Source organism: Manacus vitellinus, unplaced genomic scaffold (assembly GCF_001715985.3).
Source record: "Manacus vitellinus isolate BGI_N305 unplaced genomic scaffold, ASM171598v3 scaffold_124_pilon, whole genome shotgun sequence".
Lineage (NCBI taxonomy): Eukaryota > Metazoa > Chordata > Aves > Passeriformes > Pipridae > Manacus > Manacus vitellinus.
The window spans coordinates 427,523-448,208 of NW_021938921.1; the positions used below are offsets into that span (position 1 = coordinate 427,523).

Here is a 20,686-nt window from a genome sequence, read left to right on the forward strand (position 1 = left end):
CCGGTGGGTGCCGGGGGTGGACAGCAGCCACTCCAGCGTGGCTGTCTGCATGACAGAGCTGACACTTCACCCACACACGGCTCCTGGGGGAGGGCTGTAGTTGTTCTTTGGACAGGGTGAGGGGGGTATCTCCCCTTCCTGTCTTTTTATAATTAAGGAAATAATTTTTACATTGTATCAAAGAAGAAGGGAAAAAATCAAACATGCTCACAGAGACAATGGAATCAAACACAGTTGAAGTGATCTTACGTTGAATAAACTTTGAAAACACATGTGAATCTGTTATCTGCTTTACTTTTATCTGTTATCTTAACATTTTATCTGTTATTTGCTTTACTTTTTGACCCCTTTCAACTTTGAAAAGGGCACAGTTTCAGCCCCACCCATGGAACAAGACTGCAGACTCTGGGGAGTGTCCCAAAGAAGGTTTCTCTCCTCTGGAGCAGGGTTAGCAGGATGTCTTTTATCACTTTCAATCACAAACATCCTTGATCCAGCTTTACCACGGCTATTAGTCACTCGGGCTTTCAGTCTATTAAAATCACCAAAACTCTTGTACTCATATCCTTCCAACTGACAGCAGAAGCCTGTATTATTTACCTATCAGTGTCATTGATTTTCTGCCTCTCCAGGTAGAATCTCCATTTCTGCATCTTCAATTTCTCTTCTCAACTCTTCCCAGTTTCCCTTTCTGAGTCTGAGTCTTGCACCTTCCCTTGATTTTCTCTAGGTGCTCAGCAGTGCCCTGGGCAATGCTCTCCAATGCTTTTCTAAAGTTTACAAGCAATTGGCTTTCTTATCAAGGACAAGCCAGTAGCTGATAACTGCTTCACTGGGGGTTAAACTCCTGCTGCATTATTTCCATTCATCTTCCTCCCTCCTGACTATTCTTACAAATTTAGTTACAAAGCTGAGTGCTCTGGTAAGCCACTGAAGCTGTTCAGTTCACTTTTTGTTCCCAATCAAACATATAGACACTGTGTTCCCTTCTTCACACTGCAGTAGTACTGTATGATCCCAACCCAATGGATTCATTAAATATCCTTGTAAAAAAACTACATTTAAAACAAACCTCTTTTTCTTGGAGATTAATGAGTCTCCTTACACACACCTCAAATTGCTTCTCTCCCTGGTTGACAAAACCAGTTTTTTATACTCTCTGGTTTATAGATAAGTTCAAGTAATTAAAAGAACCAACCAACCAAACCTACTTTCAAACGTATTATAAACCAGCTTTCTCTCTGCAGTATCTGATCCTGTGCCTGTCATGCTCTATGTGCACTGCTGGACCAATTGCTTGGACCAAGATTAGAGTCAATACGAAAGCAAACCCAGAGCTGAGATTTAAGCAGTGTAAGCAGTCTGGTTTACCTCAAAATAAGGCAAGAATCCCCCCCAAATTTTCCTCATTATTTTCAAATTTCTCCCAATATAGTTGCACATACCAAGCACTTTACTCACTTGTGTAGATTATTTAAAAGTAAAAAGCCCCATTATCATCACGATCTCTACCTATTTTGCCACAATGCAGGTGTGTCTGTTAATTCTAATTTCCAATTCAGTACCAGGATTAGTTCAAATAATTTAATTATTCCTCCAAATGCTTTACCAAAACAAAGAGAGGATGGACGTCATTTCAAAATATACACCAAGAGGAAGTGAAAAAAACCAATCCAATTTAAAATTCCATTAAAATTCCAAACACTTTTTTTTTTCCTGAAACATGAACTTGCATCTTTCATAAGAAAAGCAAGTGGGAGCCCCCCAGTACAGAAAGCACATCCCAAGTGCTTGGGCTCCCCACACAGCCAGACTGGGATGGGATTCAGCACTTTTTCACAGAGGTCTGGCACACAGCAGCAGCACACTCAGAAACATTTGTAAGAAAAATTAAAAAGCCCAGATGGTGTTGCTAGAAAGCTTGTTTGATGGCAGCTTCAATCCATTACAGGTCTCCCAACAATAAAGTACATTATTCCTGGAGGCAAACAGAATGCACCATCTCCAGCATCTCTGTCAGGAAGGGGGGTAGAACTGGATGAACATGGACTGACACAGAAGGGGTTTTACAGTAGGGTCTGTACAGCCAGATACAATGGCTAATCTTTAGAGCAGCGAGGTTCAAGCCTTCCATCCGCAAATTAATGCCAAGGAATGAGGGGACAGTAATACAAGAGTGGTTGGTGCCATCAAGAAGTTCCAAACCTTTTCTCCTGTGCACTCAGAATATCACTTGTGTTTCAAAAAAACCTTTTTAGTTCTCCTTAAGAGTTTTTTTTGGGGGGGGGCACGAGGTCATTGTTTATTTATGTTGTCTTCCCAAGTTCAATTTTCTTCTGGATGGCACGTGCTGAGTGATAGATCAAGGAGTCAATGAAACCTGCAACTAAAGGGAAAAAACAATGGGTCAAGCCAGACATGCCTCAAAGAGAGAACAACTCCCAAGGAAAGAAAACACGTCTCCCATTTCTTGCTCATTTTGCAGTATCCTTAAAAGTAAACTACTCTATCAGATGCTACCCTCAATGGCTGCTCTTTATCAGAAACTGCAATGCACACCCACCCAGGACACAAAGCAAACCAAACCACTGCCTTTAGTGCTCTCTGCAGTATTTCCCCCAAATCTCCCCAGTCCTGAAGAAGCCTATTAATTCAGTGCTTGTTTGGCACCACAGAAAAAACTCAGAATGGGTCTACTGCACCACAAATCCCTGACAATCCTGCATCCACCATTTCACAGGACAGGAACCCCGAGCTCCTGCCTTGGAGCGAACACAGGGTGCCAGGGAGCCTTTTTTCAATGCTTTTATGAAGCTGCATGTTCTTTTTTCTTTTATTCAACATCTCAATACAAGGAATAAATAAGTGATTAGTTGGCCCTGCACAAAGACACAAACACGTGGAGCTGAGCAGATACTGATTAGCTACTCCAGAAGCCAGCACTGAGAATGAAGTGCAGACATTGAGATGGCTCTGCAGGAACAGCCTCTCCTCACAGGACACTGTCCAGTCCCAACAGAGTAGTCACTGGAGCTCCTATGTCTGGGAGCACAGTTTGAAACCTCTGGGATGATTACAGCCCATGGCAACCTGGGTTCACAGACTTTACTGGCTTTGGTTCTGCCTGAATCCAACTGTCTGCTTACAGAACCGAGCTGGTCAAGAAAACAGCACAGATGCCTTCACATAGTGTGTGAAAACCAGCTTTGTTTGAGAACAAAATGTTCTGTAGAGTATCAAAATGAAATATTATGACAGGTCTAATGAAATGAAATAGTATAATAGATCTGCATCATCTACAGCATCTTGTAAGTCTGCAGTGCTAATTACAGTCTGATGCCACTCCTGTGGCTCTGCAGAACATGCTATATCCCCTCCTGAAGGCTGAAATCATCTCTCCTCATCAAACAGGAATTTATTACCAGCCATTCTGACTTTAGAAAGAGTAAGATAGCAAATGTTTACACTTTAGAAAGAAAAAAGATTGAAAGGTGCAATACCTGTAAATATGCCTCCCACAATGGCACAAACTCCAGTGAGAAAGTGAGTAAAGGACCTATAATTTGAACAATCAGCATGAGCTCAGGTAAGGAACAATTCACTAACAAAAACTAATTCATAATTATCATAATGTTCATCATACCACATAAGTATGCATTATCTAAATACTCATAGCTGAAAATTCATAGATTTAAGAATTAATATTGGCTACAGAACAGAGTTTGTCACTGATACTTTTACTGAGCATCACTGAGTAGCATGAAGAGCAAGTACTGAATTTATAAACCTAAAGGATGGACTTTTAATCCCCAAGACATTATCCATTCCTACCCAGAGAGAATGCACAGCAGGCTGCTGTAACATAAAAACTAAATCCCTAACTACATGTTAATACATTTTAAGATATAGACATTGTCTGTCCCCCATTATGAACCTCAAATACCAGAGAGCTACAACTCCCCTGCAGTTACACGCCAGTGATTAACCCAGAGAGAAGGAAGAGGTTCCACACTGGCTGCAAGATGCAGAAAAGCTACAGCAAATGCAGAGTAAGGAACCCGTTGGAGCAGTGTGGGTGCTGCTGGAGGTGCTGGTAAGATGGGTATGCTCTGTAAATCTAGCCCTCCCACTAAAAATTAGCCTGAACCAAGAACCATTACATCAGACTTCTGCTCCCTGCACCAGTTTTCTTTTCCATCTTGATGCTGGATTAAAATGCTTCATGTAATAACAGAAAAAACCCCAATCCCTTATGGATGCTCACACGGAGAGGAAGGGCCTCAGGGAGCACCTCTTCCTCTCCACTGCCTGGGAAGGGGCTCGGAAGGCTTTCAGGCCTTTGCACTCTTCTAAGTGAGGATGAAGTTTTAAGCTATGCAAAATGACCAAATCAATGAAGGGTGAATGAACTAGACTGAAATGTCCCTTACCTGTGTTTCTCAGTCAGCTTCACCATCATGGGTGACAGTTCATACAGCACAAACACACCAGGCAGACCCTGGTCTCCCAGCAGCCCGTTTGCTATTTTCTCATGTCGTGTGACTGAGAACTGGTTGGTCCTTACCACCTACAAAACACAGGAAACAAACACAGCATTTTTCTGTTAACAGGGAACAGCAGAGCCAATTAAAATGTGAGTCCAGTGAACCACCTCAGTGCAGCCCTGCCCACCCACTGGTGGGTGGCCTGACAGTGGTTACAAGGAGTCAGAAAGAGCTTTATCACAATCGGGTCTATTTTTACTACAGGCTACCAGTTAAAGCCCCAACTAGCCCAAAGTATGAGGGATGCATCAGTCCCCAGGCTGGACTGTTTGGTCCCTGCTGGTAAGTAATGGCATAAGCTGTCCCTCAACCCCAAGTCCATGTCATCCTGCAGTCTAGCTAAGCATGCTACAGGAGACAGCAGTGCTGGCAGAAAGCTGTAGTTATTCAAGAGTGAGACAAAAGAAAATAATACATAAAGGCAGGAGAGTGCCAGGGCTACAGGACACAGATTGCCCATCTTCACATGAATGAAGATCACCCTTCAGCATTCTTCTGTGCCCTGCCAATCTTCTACATGTTGTTCACACCAGTCCTATTCTTACAGCAAAAAACTTGTGTTTCTGTAAAGTAAAATTATGTTTCAATATCCCTAATAAGCTATCTGACACAAATTATGATCCCAGCTGAGAAAGATACTATCCCAGTTTCTTTACCAAATTCCACGTTTGGGGGTCCCAAGTACTGAATGTACAACACAGTCCCTGGTATCCACCTGGCAACACTCCTGGATCCAGTTACAGGCAGCATCAAGAATATGAGGAGAAAGTGAAGGTTTTCACTTGCCAAAGTGACAGGAAAAAAGGTACTTACTTCACCATCTACTTTCCTATACACAGTGGGGACCACTTTGACAAAATACTGAAACATCATGGAAGCTATAAGCAAAGACAGAGAGAGACACAATTAATACCCACAATGACCTGGAAAACTTCACTGACAGGTCAGGTGGACACCAACTGGTTTGGTTCAGCTTGTCAGGGAACATCTTTCTGCACAACAGCTGCAGGAGGATTTCCAGGACAGAACTGACATGAGTTTTCCTTTTGCCAAAGTGAATCTTGTTCCTCTTCTAACCAAACTCAAAACTACCAGCATTTTGGTCTTGACTAAATGGAAAACCTTCTACAAACCAATTACCTTGCAGTAGTTTTACTAGTAAAACTTCTTGAAAATTCTTATTGTAGCACATGAAAAGTCTTGTTTTTAACAACACAACCCTAAGAAAACATAGCCCTAAATGAGTATCCTATATCAACTCCAACTAACATTGCAGTTTACTCCTGAAGAAGCTTGGGATTTATTGTATCAGGAGATGAAAAGGAAGATCTGGATCAGTGAAGAAAAAAATAGGACTACCCTTTCTCAGGTCTGTTGCCTCAGACCAGCCTGTTCCTTTAGTTCTCTTAAGGATAATGGAATGCAGGAGTTGCTTTGAAAACCTATTTTCTATGAAATTCCCTGGAGGGGAAGATTATTCATCCATTTCTATAACAGAAGTAATTCTCACATATAATATCTTACAATATTATGCTGCAATACACATAAATTTGACCTGTTATCTACTTCTCCCACTTCTTTACTGGAGCATGTCTTCAGTCCTAATTCTTCAAGAATTTGCCAGCTGGTTCTCTAAGGCTCAGGATGAAAAGCTTGAGCTTACAGACAGAGTTCTACCAGCCAGCTACAGGCACCCTCTCAGGGAATTTGGTACTCCACAGACTAACTACAGCATCGTGATCGTACTGAGCAGTATGACACTTGTAATTCTTCTGTACTTTCTTTTAGGCTCCATCCTCTGATTTGGGTACAAGAATCAAAATCCACAGCGGAAAATTTAAAAGAATTAAAGGAAGAATTTAAAGGATTCAAGTAGGACTAACAATCCCACCAGCACTTCAAAGTTTTTTTCTCCAAGCTTTATTACATACAGCACCAAGTGCCTGAAAAAACAAACTCTGCAGACTTCAGTGGATCTAAAAAAAATAACTCCGCTGTGGCATGTAAAGTGAGGTGAGGATCTTTCATAGAAAATGCACACAAGCAGGCTTGTGGAAATAAACTCATGCACAGCAGCAGCATGAGGAGAGAATTCCCTTTCATTGTCAAGCCAGCAAATTTGGAGCTATCTAGAAAAGATCAGCAATATTTCAACTTCACTGCAGCTCTTTCAGCTCTTACTGTTGGGTATGCCAAGGTCAGGCAGACAACACAGTTCTCCAGCAACTACTAATTAGGCCTGTTTTCTCTGCCCTGAATCCTCTGGTTCTCTCCTACTGCACGTAGTAGTCAGACAGGGCTCTCCTTGAACTATACCTGAGGCAGGCCTTTAATAATGATGTGCTGTCCCTGCTGTGCATCCATGAACACTGAACAGAGAGATCTTTCAGAAAGGTCACAGAATCAAAACACGTTGGCAGATTTGTTCCACATGAATGGAGACAGCTGCTCCAGAAAGAGCACAAGGAGGAGGAGTCCAGAGAACACTCAGGGTTCTTGTTAAAACTGGGAACTTTTCTCCTGTAGTCTTCTAACACTTATTAATGCAGACACTTAAAAAGGGATTTCTCTCAGCTGGCTTTTACCTTGCTGTGCAGTGACGGCCGTCCCATCCAGAGGGTTCACAATGCCTGGATAATCCCTTCCAAACGAGAGGTGTTTGATGTAGTGTGTCATATTGATCTGAAACAGAAATGCTCACAACTCAAACAACTGCACAGCATACGGGGGGCAAGGTAAGGGCACTAAAGGTCATGGTTTATATATTTTTCTGAGCATGGCTCTAGAACAGAGACAGGTCCTCCTCTGTGCATCCTGACAGTAAAACACTTGGTCTTCTTTTTTATTCATAGGAGATTTCAGGATGTGGAATTTCTCCTTATCCTGCTGGTAATCCCCAGATTCCTGTGCCATTCCCTCCCATGCACAGAGCAGGCTCTCCCACCCACTCCTGTCCCTGCCACAGGAGTACCATGCTGTCAGCTGCCTCGGTGGCACAGGTATGAGCATAATCTGTTTTCCTCCCAGCACAAGGTAAATTCCAACAGATCCAGAAGCAGTTGTGAAAATGGCAGCCTTAGAAAACTGGGAAGCATAGATTAAGTAGCATGGCAGGCTCAGGAAGAGGGGAACAGGCTTGCCAAACAGCATGCAGATATTCCAGAACATATTTCAGAGCCCTCTATGAAAACAGGTCCCAGGTTCTGCTCAGATCGATAAAGCCAAATCTGCCATGATCAAATCACTACACCAAGATGTCAGTGTGGCAATAGCAGGGAAATCCAGAAGGAAAACAGACTAAGAGAACTAGAACACTACCTTGGGACCACTTACATTATCAAGTCCAAAGCTCTGCAGATCATGAACTGCAACAGAAAAATAGTTTAACAATATAGTTCAAATTGTCATAACAAGCATACCTGTCAACCACATTACAGCTGTATACCTCTCATTTCCATCACGATCTAAAATGGCAAGAAAGCTGCCTGGGATCTGCAGGATCATGGTGTTTATCAGCTTTGCTGCCTGGGGGGTCACAAGCCTTGGCACATGAAGTGGAGCTGAGGACTAGTGAGGATGGCAAAATTTACAGGAATAGCACAGTACCAGAGAAATTCCAGGGCAGCACTTGGGAAGGACCAAACTCAGCTAACCTGCTACACTAGATTTACACTGTGTGTGACCCATATTAACAGTTATGGCTGTCCAACAAAACCTGTCCCCAGAGCGCTCTGCTATGCCTTCCACAGGCAAGCTACCAATTAAGTAGTTTTTTAAAAACTCCTCTGCAACAAGTGATTTACAACTCTGCAATAAAGCGATTTATACGTCGAGTTTCTAAAACAGTCTTCCACCAGACCACAGGTTTATTTATCTTCGATCACTGAGGACTATGCTAAGCACAGGTGTACACACTCTAGGTTGCAGATAAATGTTTAGCTAGCCACAGTTCATTTAACATAAACCAAAAGGATATTTAGCCTGCTTAGAGAAGAAACAGGAGGAGGAAACAGAAGATCTTTAAGAGACGGTCACCAAGGACCAGAGACTGTTATTTCTGAAGAAACAAACACAATTCTTCATTTCCCTAACCACAGCTACTAGCCCAGTTAGGCAAAATAAAGAGACCTGTAAAACATCCTAAGTTTGCCAAGAACTCTGTTTTTATAGAACCAAGATTTCTTCACTGTTTCAGTAACACAGTTTTAACAACTGCTCTCTGAAGAATTTTCCCCATCTTGCACTTCTGACCTGAACAACCACAAAGCCTCCTTAGACTGTGAAATTCAGTCCTGAACCCCTGAAAGGGGATTAACAGCACTTATGGCCATTCAGGACTCTGCCAACAGACATGTGAAGACTCCAAGGAACCAAAGACAGTCACCCAAACATTGCTCCAAGGTGAGCTAGGACACCAATTTTCAAACCGGGGATGAATTTCATGGAGGAAAGTATCTCACAGGAGCACAGTGACAGGAATACTGTGAGTCACAAAAGGATGCATCGTGAAGAGGGGACTGAGGCAGGGACCAACATAGCAAATGTTGCAGCTCAGGGAAGGAGTGAGCAAAGCTGAGAGTCTGAGCCCTCTGCCAGATGTTACTGACTAAAAACACCACATCTCAACCTGCAGCCACCTTGATTACCCTTAGAAAAATCCGATGGCTTACAAACCCTGGGAAAACTTCCCATGGACTATCCAGAGATTAGCAGGCTCAGTGCAGGAATTCTCAGCAGAAATTCTCTAGCCTGTTGTACAAATGAGATTAAACGAGATAATTCTCTCATCTGACTTGAAAAGGCAGAAGTCTCTCCAACGTGTCAGGGTCTCCAACACCTAAGCTGCACAGCGCAGATAAACATTTGCCAACACTTTAACTCCAACACTGAGGTATTAAAACAATTTAAGGCAAGGATTCTCAACCTTTTCCATCTCATTTACCACAGAAGAATGAACTGGGATGGCTCTCCTTTTAGCTTCCAGGAAATCTTCTCAAATCCCAGCCTAGATCAACAGCTTCTCCCAAAGATTTTTGGGCATAACAGATTTTTGGAAATAACAGAAATGTTAGCTCTGTAGTAAAGTTTTTTGGAGGAAAAAAAGGATACAGCAACACTTACTCTCAACAGCGTGCACTGCAAAAACAAGCAGAGTAGGAGAGAAAAGAGAAAAGTTCAGGTCCTTATAACAAAAGATACAGAGATTCAGGTAGAGTAGCATTTCAAACTCATACCAAAAAGGAGAAGAGTAACATCTTTGCTAGTGTACCTTCTAGGCCATATAAAATGACTCCCTAAAGAACTGTATATGGTCAAGCAATCGTTTAAAGAGTAACAGAGAACCCAAAATGCAGGAATTAATCACCAAAAGGAAAAACACTGTGGGATGTGCATATATGTTAAGTGAGCTCTAAAGCAGCATGCCAGACAACAATGCTGGTTATATTTAGATTCTTTTTCAGTGACAAGGTAACATAAAGGTCATTTTAGGAGCAAACAAAGCTATCCAGAAATGCACTCAAGGTTTACATTCACAACATATTAACACTCAAAGCTGGGTAACAAGGTTTTATTCTTAATCAGTCCTGTGCTACTTTCATCCCAGCTGATGCACAGAGAAGGTAACAAACCATGAGGCTGGTTTTGTTCATTCTGTTGCATGATCCCAACAAAGGTGAATACCAGGGAGGATGGGGGGCAGGGAAATGTATGTTTGGACATTACATCTCAAAGCGGGTCAAGTAAACTCATTTTTTTTCTAATTTCAAAAGCCTGTTCATGAACATTCAATGCTGTGCAATACATATATTCAACACTAATCATTAACTGTCATAGACTTACAAGGTGTTACAGACTTACGGGCCTCCGAATCCTTCACAGAGCAATTCTGATCCCCTTTGTCACATGTTAGATCTCTGGTGATGCTTCTACAATAGCATGGGGTTTGGTGTGGAGAAGGTATGGCTGCTCCAGAGGGCTGCTTGACAAATGTCAGGCATTCCCAACAAGTTCAGCTCCGATGAATGACAGTGCAGTGACAAATGAAAATGTCACGTTTGTGGTCTCCAAAACAGACTTCATATAAGTTTGTCCACCAGAAATGGGTGAGACCACATGTCCTTCAGCACCAAGACAACCAAACTGAAAAGAGTTCACCAGCATAAAAGGTCCTTAGCAATGCTGAGGATGAAGCAAGACTCTCAGCCTCCTGTATTCAATGTGGGGATAAAAACAGTTCCCCAGCAGACACTGCTTTGGGACAGTAGTTAGAATGAGCTCACACATGCTCCTTCTATGGAAGGGATACTGCACAGGTGATCAACAGAGGATTTAGATTTCCTCCACACTGAACTGGTGTCCTTGACTGATGGAGATTGAGTCCCACATCATTTTTTTTCAAGAATGTTGATGGGACGACGAGCTCAGATAAGGAACTGGTATCTGCAGAGGTCTGTGCAATAGTAACAGGCCCACAACTAGTAGGGCTACAGGAAACCAACAGGGAAGGAGGCTGCAGTCTCTGTAGAAAAACCAGTTAGTGTCACTTGCTCTTGGTTGATATTGAGAAGATGCCAAGGGACTTGAAAAACGACAACCAGTCTGCAGTCAAAGACTTGGTATCCTTTTGCAATTCAGCAACTGAAACATTTAAAAGTATGCAAAATAAGAGAGGCTATTAGGGGTCACCCAAGGATGCCTTCAAATAGGTTCTGGCTGTCAGTCCCTAGCAGAGAAGGAAATAAACCCTCCCTACATAAGCAGAACACCAATGAAGATGTACAACTGACCAGTGGCTTTGTGCTCTTAGAGAGCTAACAAAGCTCCACACCTTTCTAAAGCAAAGCTTGGTGGTTCCAAATAGGCAGCTCCTTTTCCAAGACCATCATCATCTCAAAGAGCAGTTTACCTGCATTTTTCCTTCCACAATCATCACCACAAATGAGGAGGAAAACAAATGGTAATGTCAAAAATAGCTTTATTCCTACAGTTGACCACGTAGAATGTAAGAAAACCACAAAATCTGGACCACATACAGACTGCTTCATCCACAGAAACTGTCACAGTCATTGAGAGAGTGCCTTCAGGACAGAGAACATCCTGAATGTTGTCATCAACACCAGCTTCTTTTCTAAGGAGTTGAAGGACTCTCATGAGACATTTTAAGTAATCCTGAAATGCTGTTAAAAAAGCATGATGGTCAATGTGTTTTTTAGAACCTCAGCAACAGAAAGGTCCAAAGATAACCTCAAGGAAGAACTGAGAAACCTCAATTTCCCCTTGACCAGAAGAAATAGGGCAGAGGCACAGCTGGTGCTGGAGACTGTCCTTACAGAGGCACAAGTGAAAGACAGAACTTCACCAAAACATGTAGCAGATGCACGAACCAAACCTCATCTCTCTCAATCCTAACCTAAAATCTCAGGTTAGGATTCAAAGCCTAAACAGACAACAGTGAAGCAACTCCAATGTCAGCTAGAACCAAATGAATAAGCAGGAGAGTGCAGGAGAGCCAGAACTACTAGTTCCAGTGCCAAAAAGTCTGATTGGAAGTGCTCCAGTCCTCCTCACAGTCTCTTTCAATCCTCCTCCTAATGACCTGGGATTCTCAGTGCAACTGGACCACAGATGAGCTGAGGAACGAGACAAGACCATTTGCAGCCAGTATGACATTCAGCAGCTGGGGGTCTTCCCTGACACTGGTGATGTAGCATCACAGTGCAGGCCTAAAGCAATCAGTTTGCAATGCTTCCACTCACTTGGGATGAAAATCAGCCTCACTGCTTGCTTCAAAAGCAACAGATTTCCAAGGCTTCAGCTCGGATGCTCTGGGAACACAGCATGTGAAGCACAGAGATGGAGTATCTGTCCAAGAAGTGCAAGCATTATATTTATGCACTAGCTATAAGTTAATTAACCATTACAGATGGCACAAAGGCATAAGATCAGCTGTGTGAATCATCCTAGAGAGAACAATTCTGATAACCTGAGATTAGGAATTAGTAGTAATACACACTAAAACATCTAGTAGTAGTGAAAAAAAAAAAGAGAATATAAACAAAGCCTATATTGCAGAAATACCTCTTGTAGTAAAGTGCTCAGCCTCCAATGGAGAGCTGAGAATACAGCACCTCCTTATGCAAATAAAAAGGTATAAAGATTGTGCTACACATAACTGAAGATAAATAACTAAAAGAAATAAAATTGTACCTTATACAGTGCTGGTTCTGGTTTGCATGTGTGTCAGCCCTGTGTCTTCTCTTACTTCTTATTCTACCCTCCAAAAAAGAAAAGCCATTTAAACTTGCTTTGCCCCAGGAGAGAAGTTTGAAGATGTTAACACCAAGCACACGAGTTCAGAACCTCAGATCAGGGTTACATTTGGAGTCAGACCTACAAAGTGCTGCTGAATAGGAGCCTTGGCACTGTCACAGCGGTGCCTCTGCCCATTCTCTGGCTGCAGATCTATGAAACAACAGGAACCTTCAGGAGAAGGGGACAGGAACAGTGTAAGAAACTAAAAAGCTGGTGTGCAAGCTTCAGTGTTGGAAATGCCCCAGAAAATAAAACTGTGGACTCAAGTCCAACCACCAGCTGTACAAACGTGGTACAGACACTCCAGTGGGAGGCAAGGACAGCGGTGCAATGGACTGAACTTTCCAGTTTCCTTCACCCCCATCTTCTCTACTGATTCACATCACTGGAGAATAGAAGGAAGGAGCAAAACTACTGTCAGTCATTACAGTTCTGCACCAAACAGGTCCAGTAAAATTATTATTTTTAGTGTATTGCTAATGTGACTTTTGACAGTAATAGTTTGGAATATTCAGACCTCTCTTATACATTCAACTTCACCCTGTGTGACATTCTGTCAAGTGTATTAACAGGAGTGAGCACTAATGGAGACCTTACTGAAGGGATGAAACATCACATACATCTAAGTTTTTGTGTGGAACAACAATCCAAATGAGATCTTCTCATGTGAGTTCCGGAAATATCTCTCTCACACATCTCTGTCCTCTAATATTAGTCAAATTCTTTATCTGTAATTAAAGGGGGAAAAACCCAAAGGATTGTGAAGAAAGGTTATACTGAAGGATGTACAACACAATGACCAAGCTCTCAGCTGCCCATTTCCCTTACATTTTCAGGGAAAATTCCTTGTTTTTTGGTTAGTACCATGAAAACACTGCCAAGGAAAAGGCTGTGTAAAAAGTGAAATCACATGTTACAAGTAACTAGGAAAGCAAGAGAGAACGAAAGAAGAAAGTCATTAGGCCACTGCCTACATCATGCTTAGCCTGGACCTTAATTCTGGGTGCAGCCTGGCACCTGCAGACAGAGCTGAACTGAAAGAGGTTGAGAAATCCTGTAAGGAAGCTCAGAGGCTGAGTGGCTTCCACAAAGGACCATCTGCATAAGCTTGACTTTCCTGCTAGGGAAAGACATGACCTGAGCCTGGCACAGGAAAGGTCTAGGACACCCTGAGAGGTAAGGAGAGAGCATGCAGTGACCACACACTCTTTTCCCATAGAGGAAGAGGCCAGTGGGAGCAAGGAAACGAGTGGATGTGTTTTGCAGGTTGGCAGTAACTATACAGCCCTTTTGGGTTTTACCTGTATTTTCCCACTGAATTTTCAATTCAGCTGTGCAAGACTTCTGGGGGACATGGAATTAGAGAGCTTTCCTGACCTCAACCCCTCCTCTCTGTGCACAAAGTACTTGCTCTCAGGCAGCCAGTCTGCATTCCTGCCTGTCACAGAGAGCAGATGCAATGCAGAGATGCTTCTCCTTAACTTGGATACGTGCTGTGACAGCGTCAATCCTGGCTGTAGTAAGGTTGCTGTTGCCATGCTAGTTTAAGCACACAAAGCAAATTTTGCCACAATAAATGAAATATTTTTTTAAGAACAATCAATATTGTGGAGAAAACCAGGCTTTCTTCACTGTTGTTGTTTGCACAAAATTGCTTCTTCACCTGTAGAAACCGTGCTCAAAAGTTTGTTCTTCTCCAAATACACCAGATACTCTCACCAAGTACATTGCATTCTCCCCAGACCTTCACCTCAGTGGTACAGATTAAACTGGAGTGAGTGACAGAAGGGAAGAAACTCAGGCTGACACATTACAGCTCTTTGTGAAACCTTTGTGAAATTTCAAGCTTCAAAACCTTGATCAAGGGAAAGATGGATTTGATGGGTTCAGTGGATGGTCACATCCAAAGGGTAGTTAGTGGTCCATGGCTTTATGTCCAGATGAAGATCAGTGGCAAGTCGTGTACCTCAGGGATCCATGCTGGGACCAGTAATGTTTAATGTCCTCATCAATGGCACTGAGTGGGACTGAGTGCACCCTCAGCCAGGCTGCAGATGATACCAAGCTGACAAGTGAGGCTGACATGCTTGAGGGATGAGATGCTATCCAGAGGGACCTGTACAAGCTCAAGAAGTGGGGCCTCATGAGGTTTAACACGACCAAGTGCTGGTGCTGCACCTGGGTTGGGGCAATCCCCGCTGTCAGTACAGGCTGGTGGATGAACAAGTCAAAACCAGTCATGGGGAGATGGAGTTGAGGGTGTTGGTGGACAAGAAGCTCAACACAGCCCAGCCATGTGTAGTCCAGAAAACATCTGCACCCTGGGCTCATCCCCAGCAGTGTGGGCAGCAGGGGAGGGGGCGGATTCTCCCACTCTATTCCACTCAGGTGAGACCTCACCTGCAGTGCTGCCTCCAGCTGTGGGGTCCCCAGTACAGGAAAAATGTGGACCTGCTGGAGAGAGTCCAGAGGAGGCCATGGAGATGCTCTGAGGGCTGGAGCCCCTCTGCTCTGGAGCCAGGCTGGGAGAGCTGGTGGGGTTCACCTGGAGAAGAGGAGCTCCAGGGAGACCTGAGAGCCCCTTCCAGTGCCTAAAGGGGCCCTACAAGAAAGATGGAGACAGACTTTTTATCAGGGCCAGTTGTGATAGGACAAGGGGCAATGGTTTTAAACTAAAAGAGTGTAGATTCAGATTAGATATAAGGAGGTAATTGTATGTGCCAAAGGTGGTGAGGCCCTGGCATGGGTTGCCCAGAGATGTGGTGGATGCCCAGTTCCTGGAAGGGATTCAAGGCCAGGCTGGATGGGGCTCTGAGCAACCTGATCTAGTGGAAGGTGTCCCTGCCCATTACAGTGGGGTAGGACTAGTTGGCCTTTAAAGCTCCCTTCCAACTCAAACCATTCCATGATCCTATAAACAACCACTGTTGTTCTGGCCACTGTGTATTTATATGTATATATACCTGAGGAAGTCCTTCACAACTTAAATTTTACTCTGAGAGTCCTAAATGGCAGAAAATACCCCTTCCAGAGGTACTGGTACTCAGGTCCTGGACTGAACACCTCACTTGAGGTTGTTTTACTGCAGAGAAGCAAAGTTTTGTAGAACTGAGAGACTGCTCAGAAACATTCCCTCCCAAGTTCTTCCATGCCCATGTGGCAGCATCTCTAGAAACCACTTTTCTGTTCTAAACCTCTGTAACAAAACTTCAACATCCTCCCCACTGTAGCAGTGGTGTTGTTATTATGTATAGCAATGTAAAGATATTAGAAGAAAACAGTCAGACACCCTTGAAAGCAAAAGGTCACAATAAGCAGGAAAAGAAAATACTTTACCATGCACATGAGACTGCTGGAAACTTTTTCCTGGTGCAAAGTGGAAATTTCCAGCTACCTGCAGGAGAGAGTAACCTTTCATTAAATGGTCCAAGTCTATGTAAGTAAAGTCATTGTACTGGTGTTTGGATTTTTAAGACACCAAACAACTCATTTTCATAGGTGACAGTGTCAGCAGACATTATTATAAGAGAGGTATGAATTTCCCCTGTTCCTCACAGGCAGTGACACTGAAAGCCATAATTACATACTGATGTGGATAACAGCTGTTCTATGCAGATTATTCAGTGGACGTAAAAATGGGGAGAAGGAGGAGTTAACTCCCAGTAGGAGGGAATGGACTGGTGCAGCAGGAAATATAAAGCAGTATGAAAGAAAAGGAGTGGAAAAAGTAACTGAGAGTGAGCAGGGTAAGAAAACAACATAATAATCAAAAGTGATCCAATGTACACACCCATGAAAATAAGTTACATGTAAAAATAAAGCACTAAACCTACCATAAAAAAAATAAATCCCAAACAAAAAAACCAAACAAAAAACTCCAAATGATAAACTGTTAAAATTTAATCCTGGACTTTAAAAGGGATGTGGATATTAGGTGCCAATGCTCCCTGACACTTACTAGCAATCATATACACACAAAAAAAGGAGTTTGAAATACAACAAACAAAAAAATAGCCTAGGTTTGACTTCCAGAAGGCACTTGGGTATGTAACCTGTGTGCTCTGGTTTGGGTAACCTGCCAAACGGCAGAGTGGTTACCTGGTGCATCTTGTACATTTTCATAGATCACTTGCAAAAACCAGCTATCAGCATTTTCAGCTTTGATGACCAACTCCAATAGCTTTGCTTCCACTCTTTTTCTAAAGAAGATAACACTTCACTCTCCAGGACCTCTGTGGGCAAGTTGTTGGTTCCTGCTATCTCCAGCATTTAAGACTAGAAAGGCAGGTGGGACAATTCAAGCTCAAAGAAGTTGCCTCTCCTCCTCCAGAAATCTTAGCAAAAAGACTCAGTACCCAGGTGGGAGAAAAAGATAAACCTCTCCAGTTGCCATGTTTCCTACCAGCCCACAGAACATGAACCAGAATTAGATTCCCACCGCTTTTCCTGACTCTTCTCCTGAACCCCATGACAAGTACAGGGACCTTGCTGATCCCAGAGGTTATTCTCTGACAGACTTAAACCTGAAAAAGGAGAGGAATGCCCCAACTCTGCCTTTTCATAGTCTTCACCATCATGCAGCAGGTTCACAGCAAAAGCTCTCTCTCACCTTGTTGACCTCTAGGAAACCATACACTTGGCAGCCCTCATTCTTCTGCTCTTGCATTTTCTGGCTAAACCCTTCCCTCTTGCACTGCTCTATGCTATCCGGGTTCTTGAAGGCCCAGCCTCGCCGCCTGTATGCTTCTCTGACATCATCACAAGTATTACAACACCTGCAAAAAGCACAAGCACCATCTTACCATCTTTACTGCTAACAAGAGATGCTCCAGCTCAGGACTTGAATCCTTGACGGATCCTTCTTCAACAAAGCAATAAAGCAAACGCTGGGACTGGACACTGAAAGGTCACTCAATGCTCCTGAAGGAGCTCGAGCTTTTGATGTGCCTTTTGAGATTTTGAGGTGAGGGTTCAAGTTCTCTGAATGCAGGACTGGAGTCTGAAGAGGGCTGTGCCTGCCCATTTACACAGCCAAGGCAGCCCTTGGCCACACAAACAACATCAGTGTCCCACAGCTATGAGCAGTTTGGAGCTTCCTCATGTGAACAAAACATCTCCCTGTTTCTATTCCTCCTTTCCTCTGTTTTTAGGCCAAGATATTGGGCTAAAAGGGAAGCTTAATAGCAAACTTTCTTTGTGCTTTTCTACCTCTGGATAACAACTTGGTTACCAGAAAAAAACCAGGTTTCTTTCTTGGTTCCATGTTTTGCTCGACCAAAGATAAGTTGAAGGCAGGAATTCTGAATCCCTCAACATGGAAACATCTCTGGGGAAGAACACAATTTGATAGATGAGACAAACCAAGTTACTAACAAGCCCCAAATAGCCAAAGTTAGTCCAGAACATATGGACTATCATGGATCCATTCTTACAGGAATTTGCAGGTAGGAGGAATGAGAAACACCAAAAGACACTCATTGTTTGTGCACGTGATAGATATTTGACCTTTGCTCCTGTAAGGATGCAATGCCAGCAGCAGAGGTGAGAAGGCAAGGCCATAACCAGGTTTTATGTCAAGACAGCTCATGTAACACTGAAATCATTTACACATCTCCCCTCTGGACACCAAATAAACCCAGAAAATATCTCATCTGCTGAGATACAATCTCTTGCACAAGTTGCTTAAACAGGCATGTAGACAATCCAGACAACCTAACTGCACCTTCTTAACCATCATGAGTGCAGCTTTCAAAGGTATAGCCAAACCACAACAGCTCTCATCACTGTCTGAACACATGCCCAGGAGGAGGATTTCATTGCACAGACCTGCACAGACATTTGGAAAAAAAATACACATGCAACATATCTGTACGAATTCAAGTGCTAAGAAGATAGGAAAAAGGTGCAAAGGTTACCGAATGTCCTCCGACTCTGCCCCGTAACAGCTCTCGCAGCGATCAGCATCCAAAGAATTTGGATCAAACACTTTTTCTTCTTCCTTCCCCAGCTCTAAGACAGAAGAGGATTCAAAGTGATGAGGCATGTCTAGAAACTCTGTCTTGTATGCTTTTTCTGCTCTGTACACAATGACTGTTCCACACACGACGTGCAGCTGCACATCCTGCACCCAAAGCCCACCTGAAATGGTATGCACGGAGCCTGCTGAGGTGTGAAGTAAGACAAGAAGGAGTGTAGCATTTGTCATCTCAGGAACAGCCTCCATGGAAAGAACTGGCTATCTGTAAGCCTTGCTGGAGCATCACTCAGACATTACTTGCATAAAGATTTTCCTAAAATATTGTCTAAAGTAGACCCAATCAGTACATTATGACTGATGCAGGACCTGCTTCACAACACACTGAACAGTTTTTGTCCCCAGGCATTACACCTGCAGTATCACAACCCATGAGGGCTGCTAAGCGACACAGCAGTAAGAGAACTATCACCACATTCCCATGACAACTGGAGACTGCCAACTGTTCAGCTCTTGGCTTAGTTTAGCCTTTCAATATCAACAACAGAAATGTTAAAACTGAGTGATACAAAGCTATACATTTGGTCATGCCTATACGTAGAACCACACTGACTCCTAGAAAAGGGAATAAGGAGCTCATGTTTTGGAAAGGAAAAGTCAGAACAGTATTAATGTGAGGTTGCAATGCTTTGCCAGAATAATTTCTAGTTCGTATTGAAGTACAACGATGAGTCATAACACGTAAAAAATGTAGAGGACAGGTTTACGAAGCCAAGGATCATTTATTACAGCTTGTAACCAATAAATCAACTCAATTATATTTATCAGGTATCCATTAACACACATAAAGTTAATAACGTGCAAGTTTAGGCTTAAGGGTCAATTCACTGGAGCCTTCCCTGGAGAGAGGCTCTTTCCTCGAACCACATCATGCCATCTGTCCATCTACTGTGATTTAAAGATACAAACAAAGCCAAGTATCGTCAGAACAGCTGCTTGATTTTTAGTCACAAAAGACCACTAACTGAGCACTTTATTCCTCAAATGCATCTATGGGTCCTTGTTATAATTTCAGAGGGACCAAGCAAAGATTTCCTTGTTAAAGTAAGGAGTATAAAAGTAGTTTAATAGATTCGTGTGCTACAAACTCTTCAAGACTTTGTGGCATTTAAAAACTCTACAGCTGTCACTTGTTCCTGTGAATCTCAAAACAGGCATACAGCGGGAAGACTACCAGAGCATCCATCCAGGACAGGCAGAACAGCATCTTACCATGTCTCTCCGCCTCTGGTGTCACACGATTGCCAGCTTTATCCAAACGCTGTTTAAACAGATTGTGCTCTACATCCAGCTGCTGCTCTCCTGCTACATCCATGGCATCGATGCTCAGATCTGAAACCAACGAGCAAGGAAAGTGGTCTGTAAACACATGTTTGTTGTGGGCTCATCTAGCCTCTTAAGCCCTTGCCAAGGATGAAAATCATCCTCAGTTTTCACAAATCTGACTCACAAGCACAAGGCATATGTGGAAAAATAACATCTAGATTGATCTTCAGTTTATCTCCCCTTGATTTGTCAACGTACAATTCTGGATGAACCTGGAAACAAAGAAAAAAAGAGAGAGTCCCGTTTCACTTGGAAGCAAATAAAAAAGCCCCTTTCCCTCGAGTGCTCTGGCCCAGCAGCTGATTTTAAAGACAAGGTATTTGCCAGACACCTGAGCTGCTGCCACCCACGCGGTAGCTCAGCGTTGCCACTTGCAGTGGCGTTAAAAGAGAGAATAACTGGGAGCTGTCTGACCGTGGGGAGGGCCCGGGGGTCCCGCACTCGCTCCCCCTTCCTGGCCGGGCACGGC

The 20,686-nt window shown here is 43.2% G+C and overlaps 1 protein-coding gene across 1 annotated transcript; it reads right to left on the bottom strand.

The window, feature by feature from the left end:
• Positions 1 to 276: 276 nt before the first annotated feature.
• On the bottom strand, positions 277 to 20,429 carry ERGIC3 (ERGIC and golgi 3; the record flags this gene model as incomplete). The annotated part of the gene is made up of 12 exons (XM_025894593.2): positions 277 to 2,386; positions 3,501 to 3,556; positions 4,431 to 4,567; positions 5,358 to 5,422; positions 7,130 to 7,226; positions 7,878 to 7,909; positions 9,666 to 9,680; positions 16,194 to 16,251; positions 17,467 to 17,632; positions 18,773 to 18,866; positions 20,104 to 20,223; positions 20,342 to 20,429. Coding segments are annotated over 12 exons (1,008 nt in total), but the record flags the coding sequence as incomplete, so codon positions are not given.
• Positions 20,430 to 20,686: the final 257 nt, after the last annotated feature.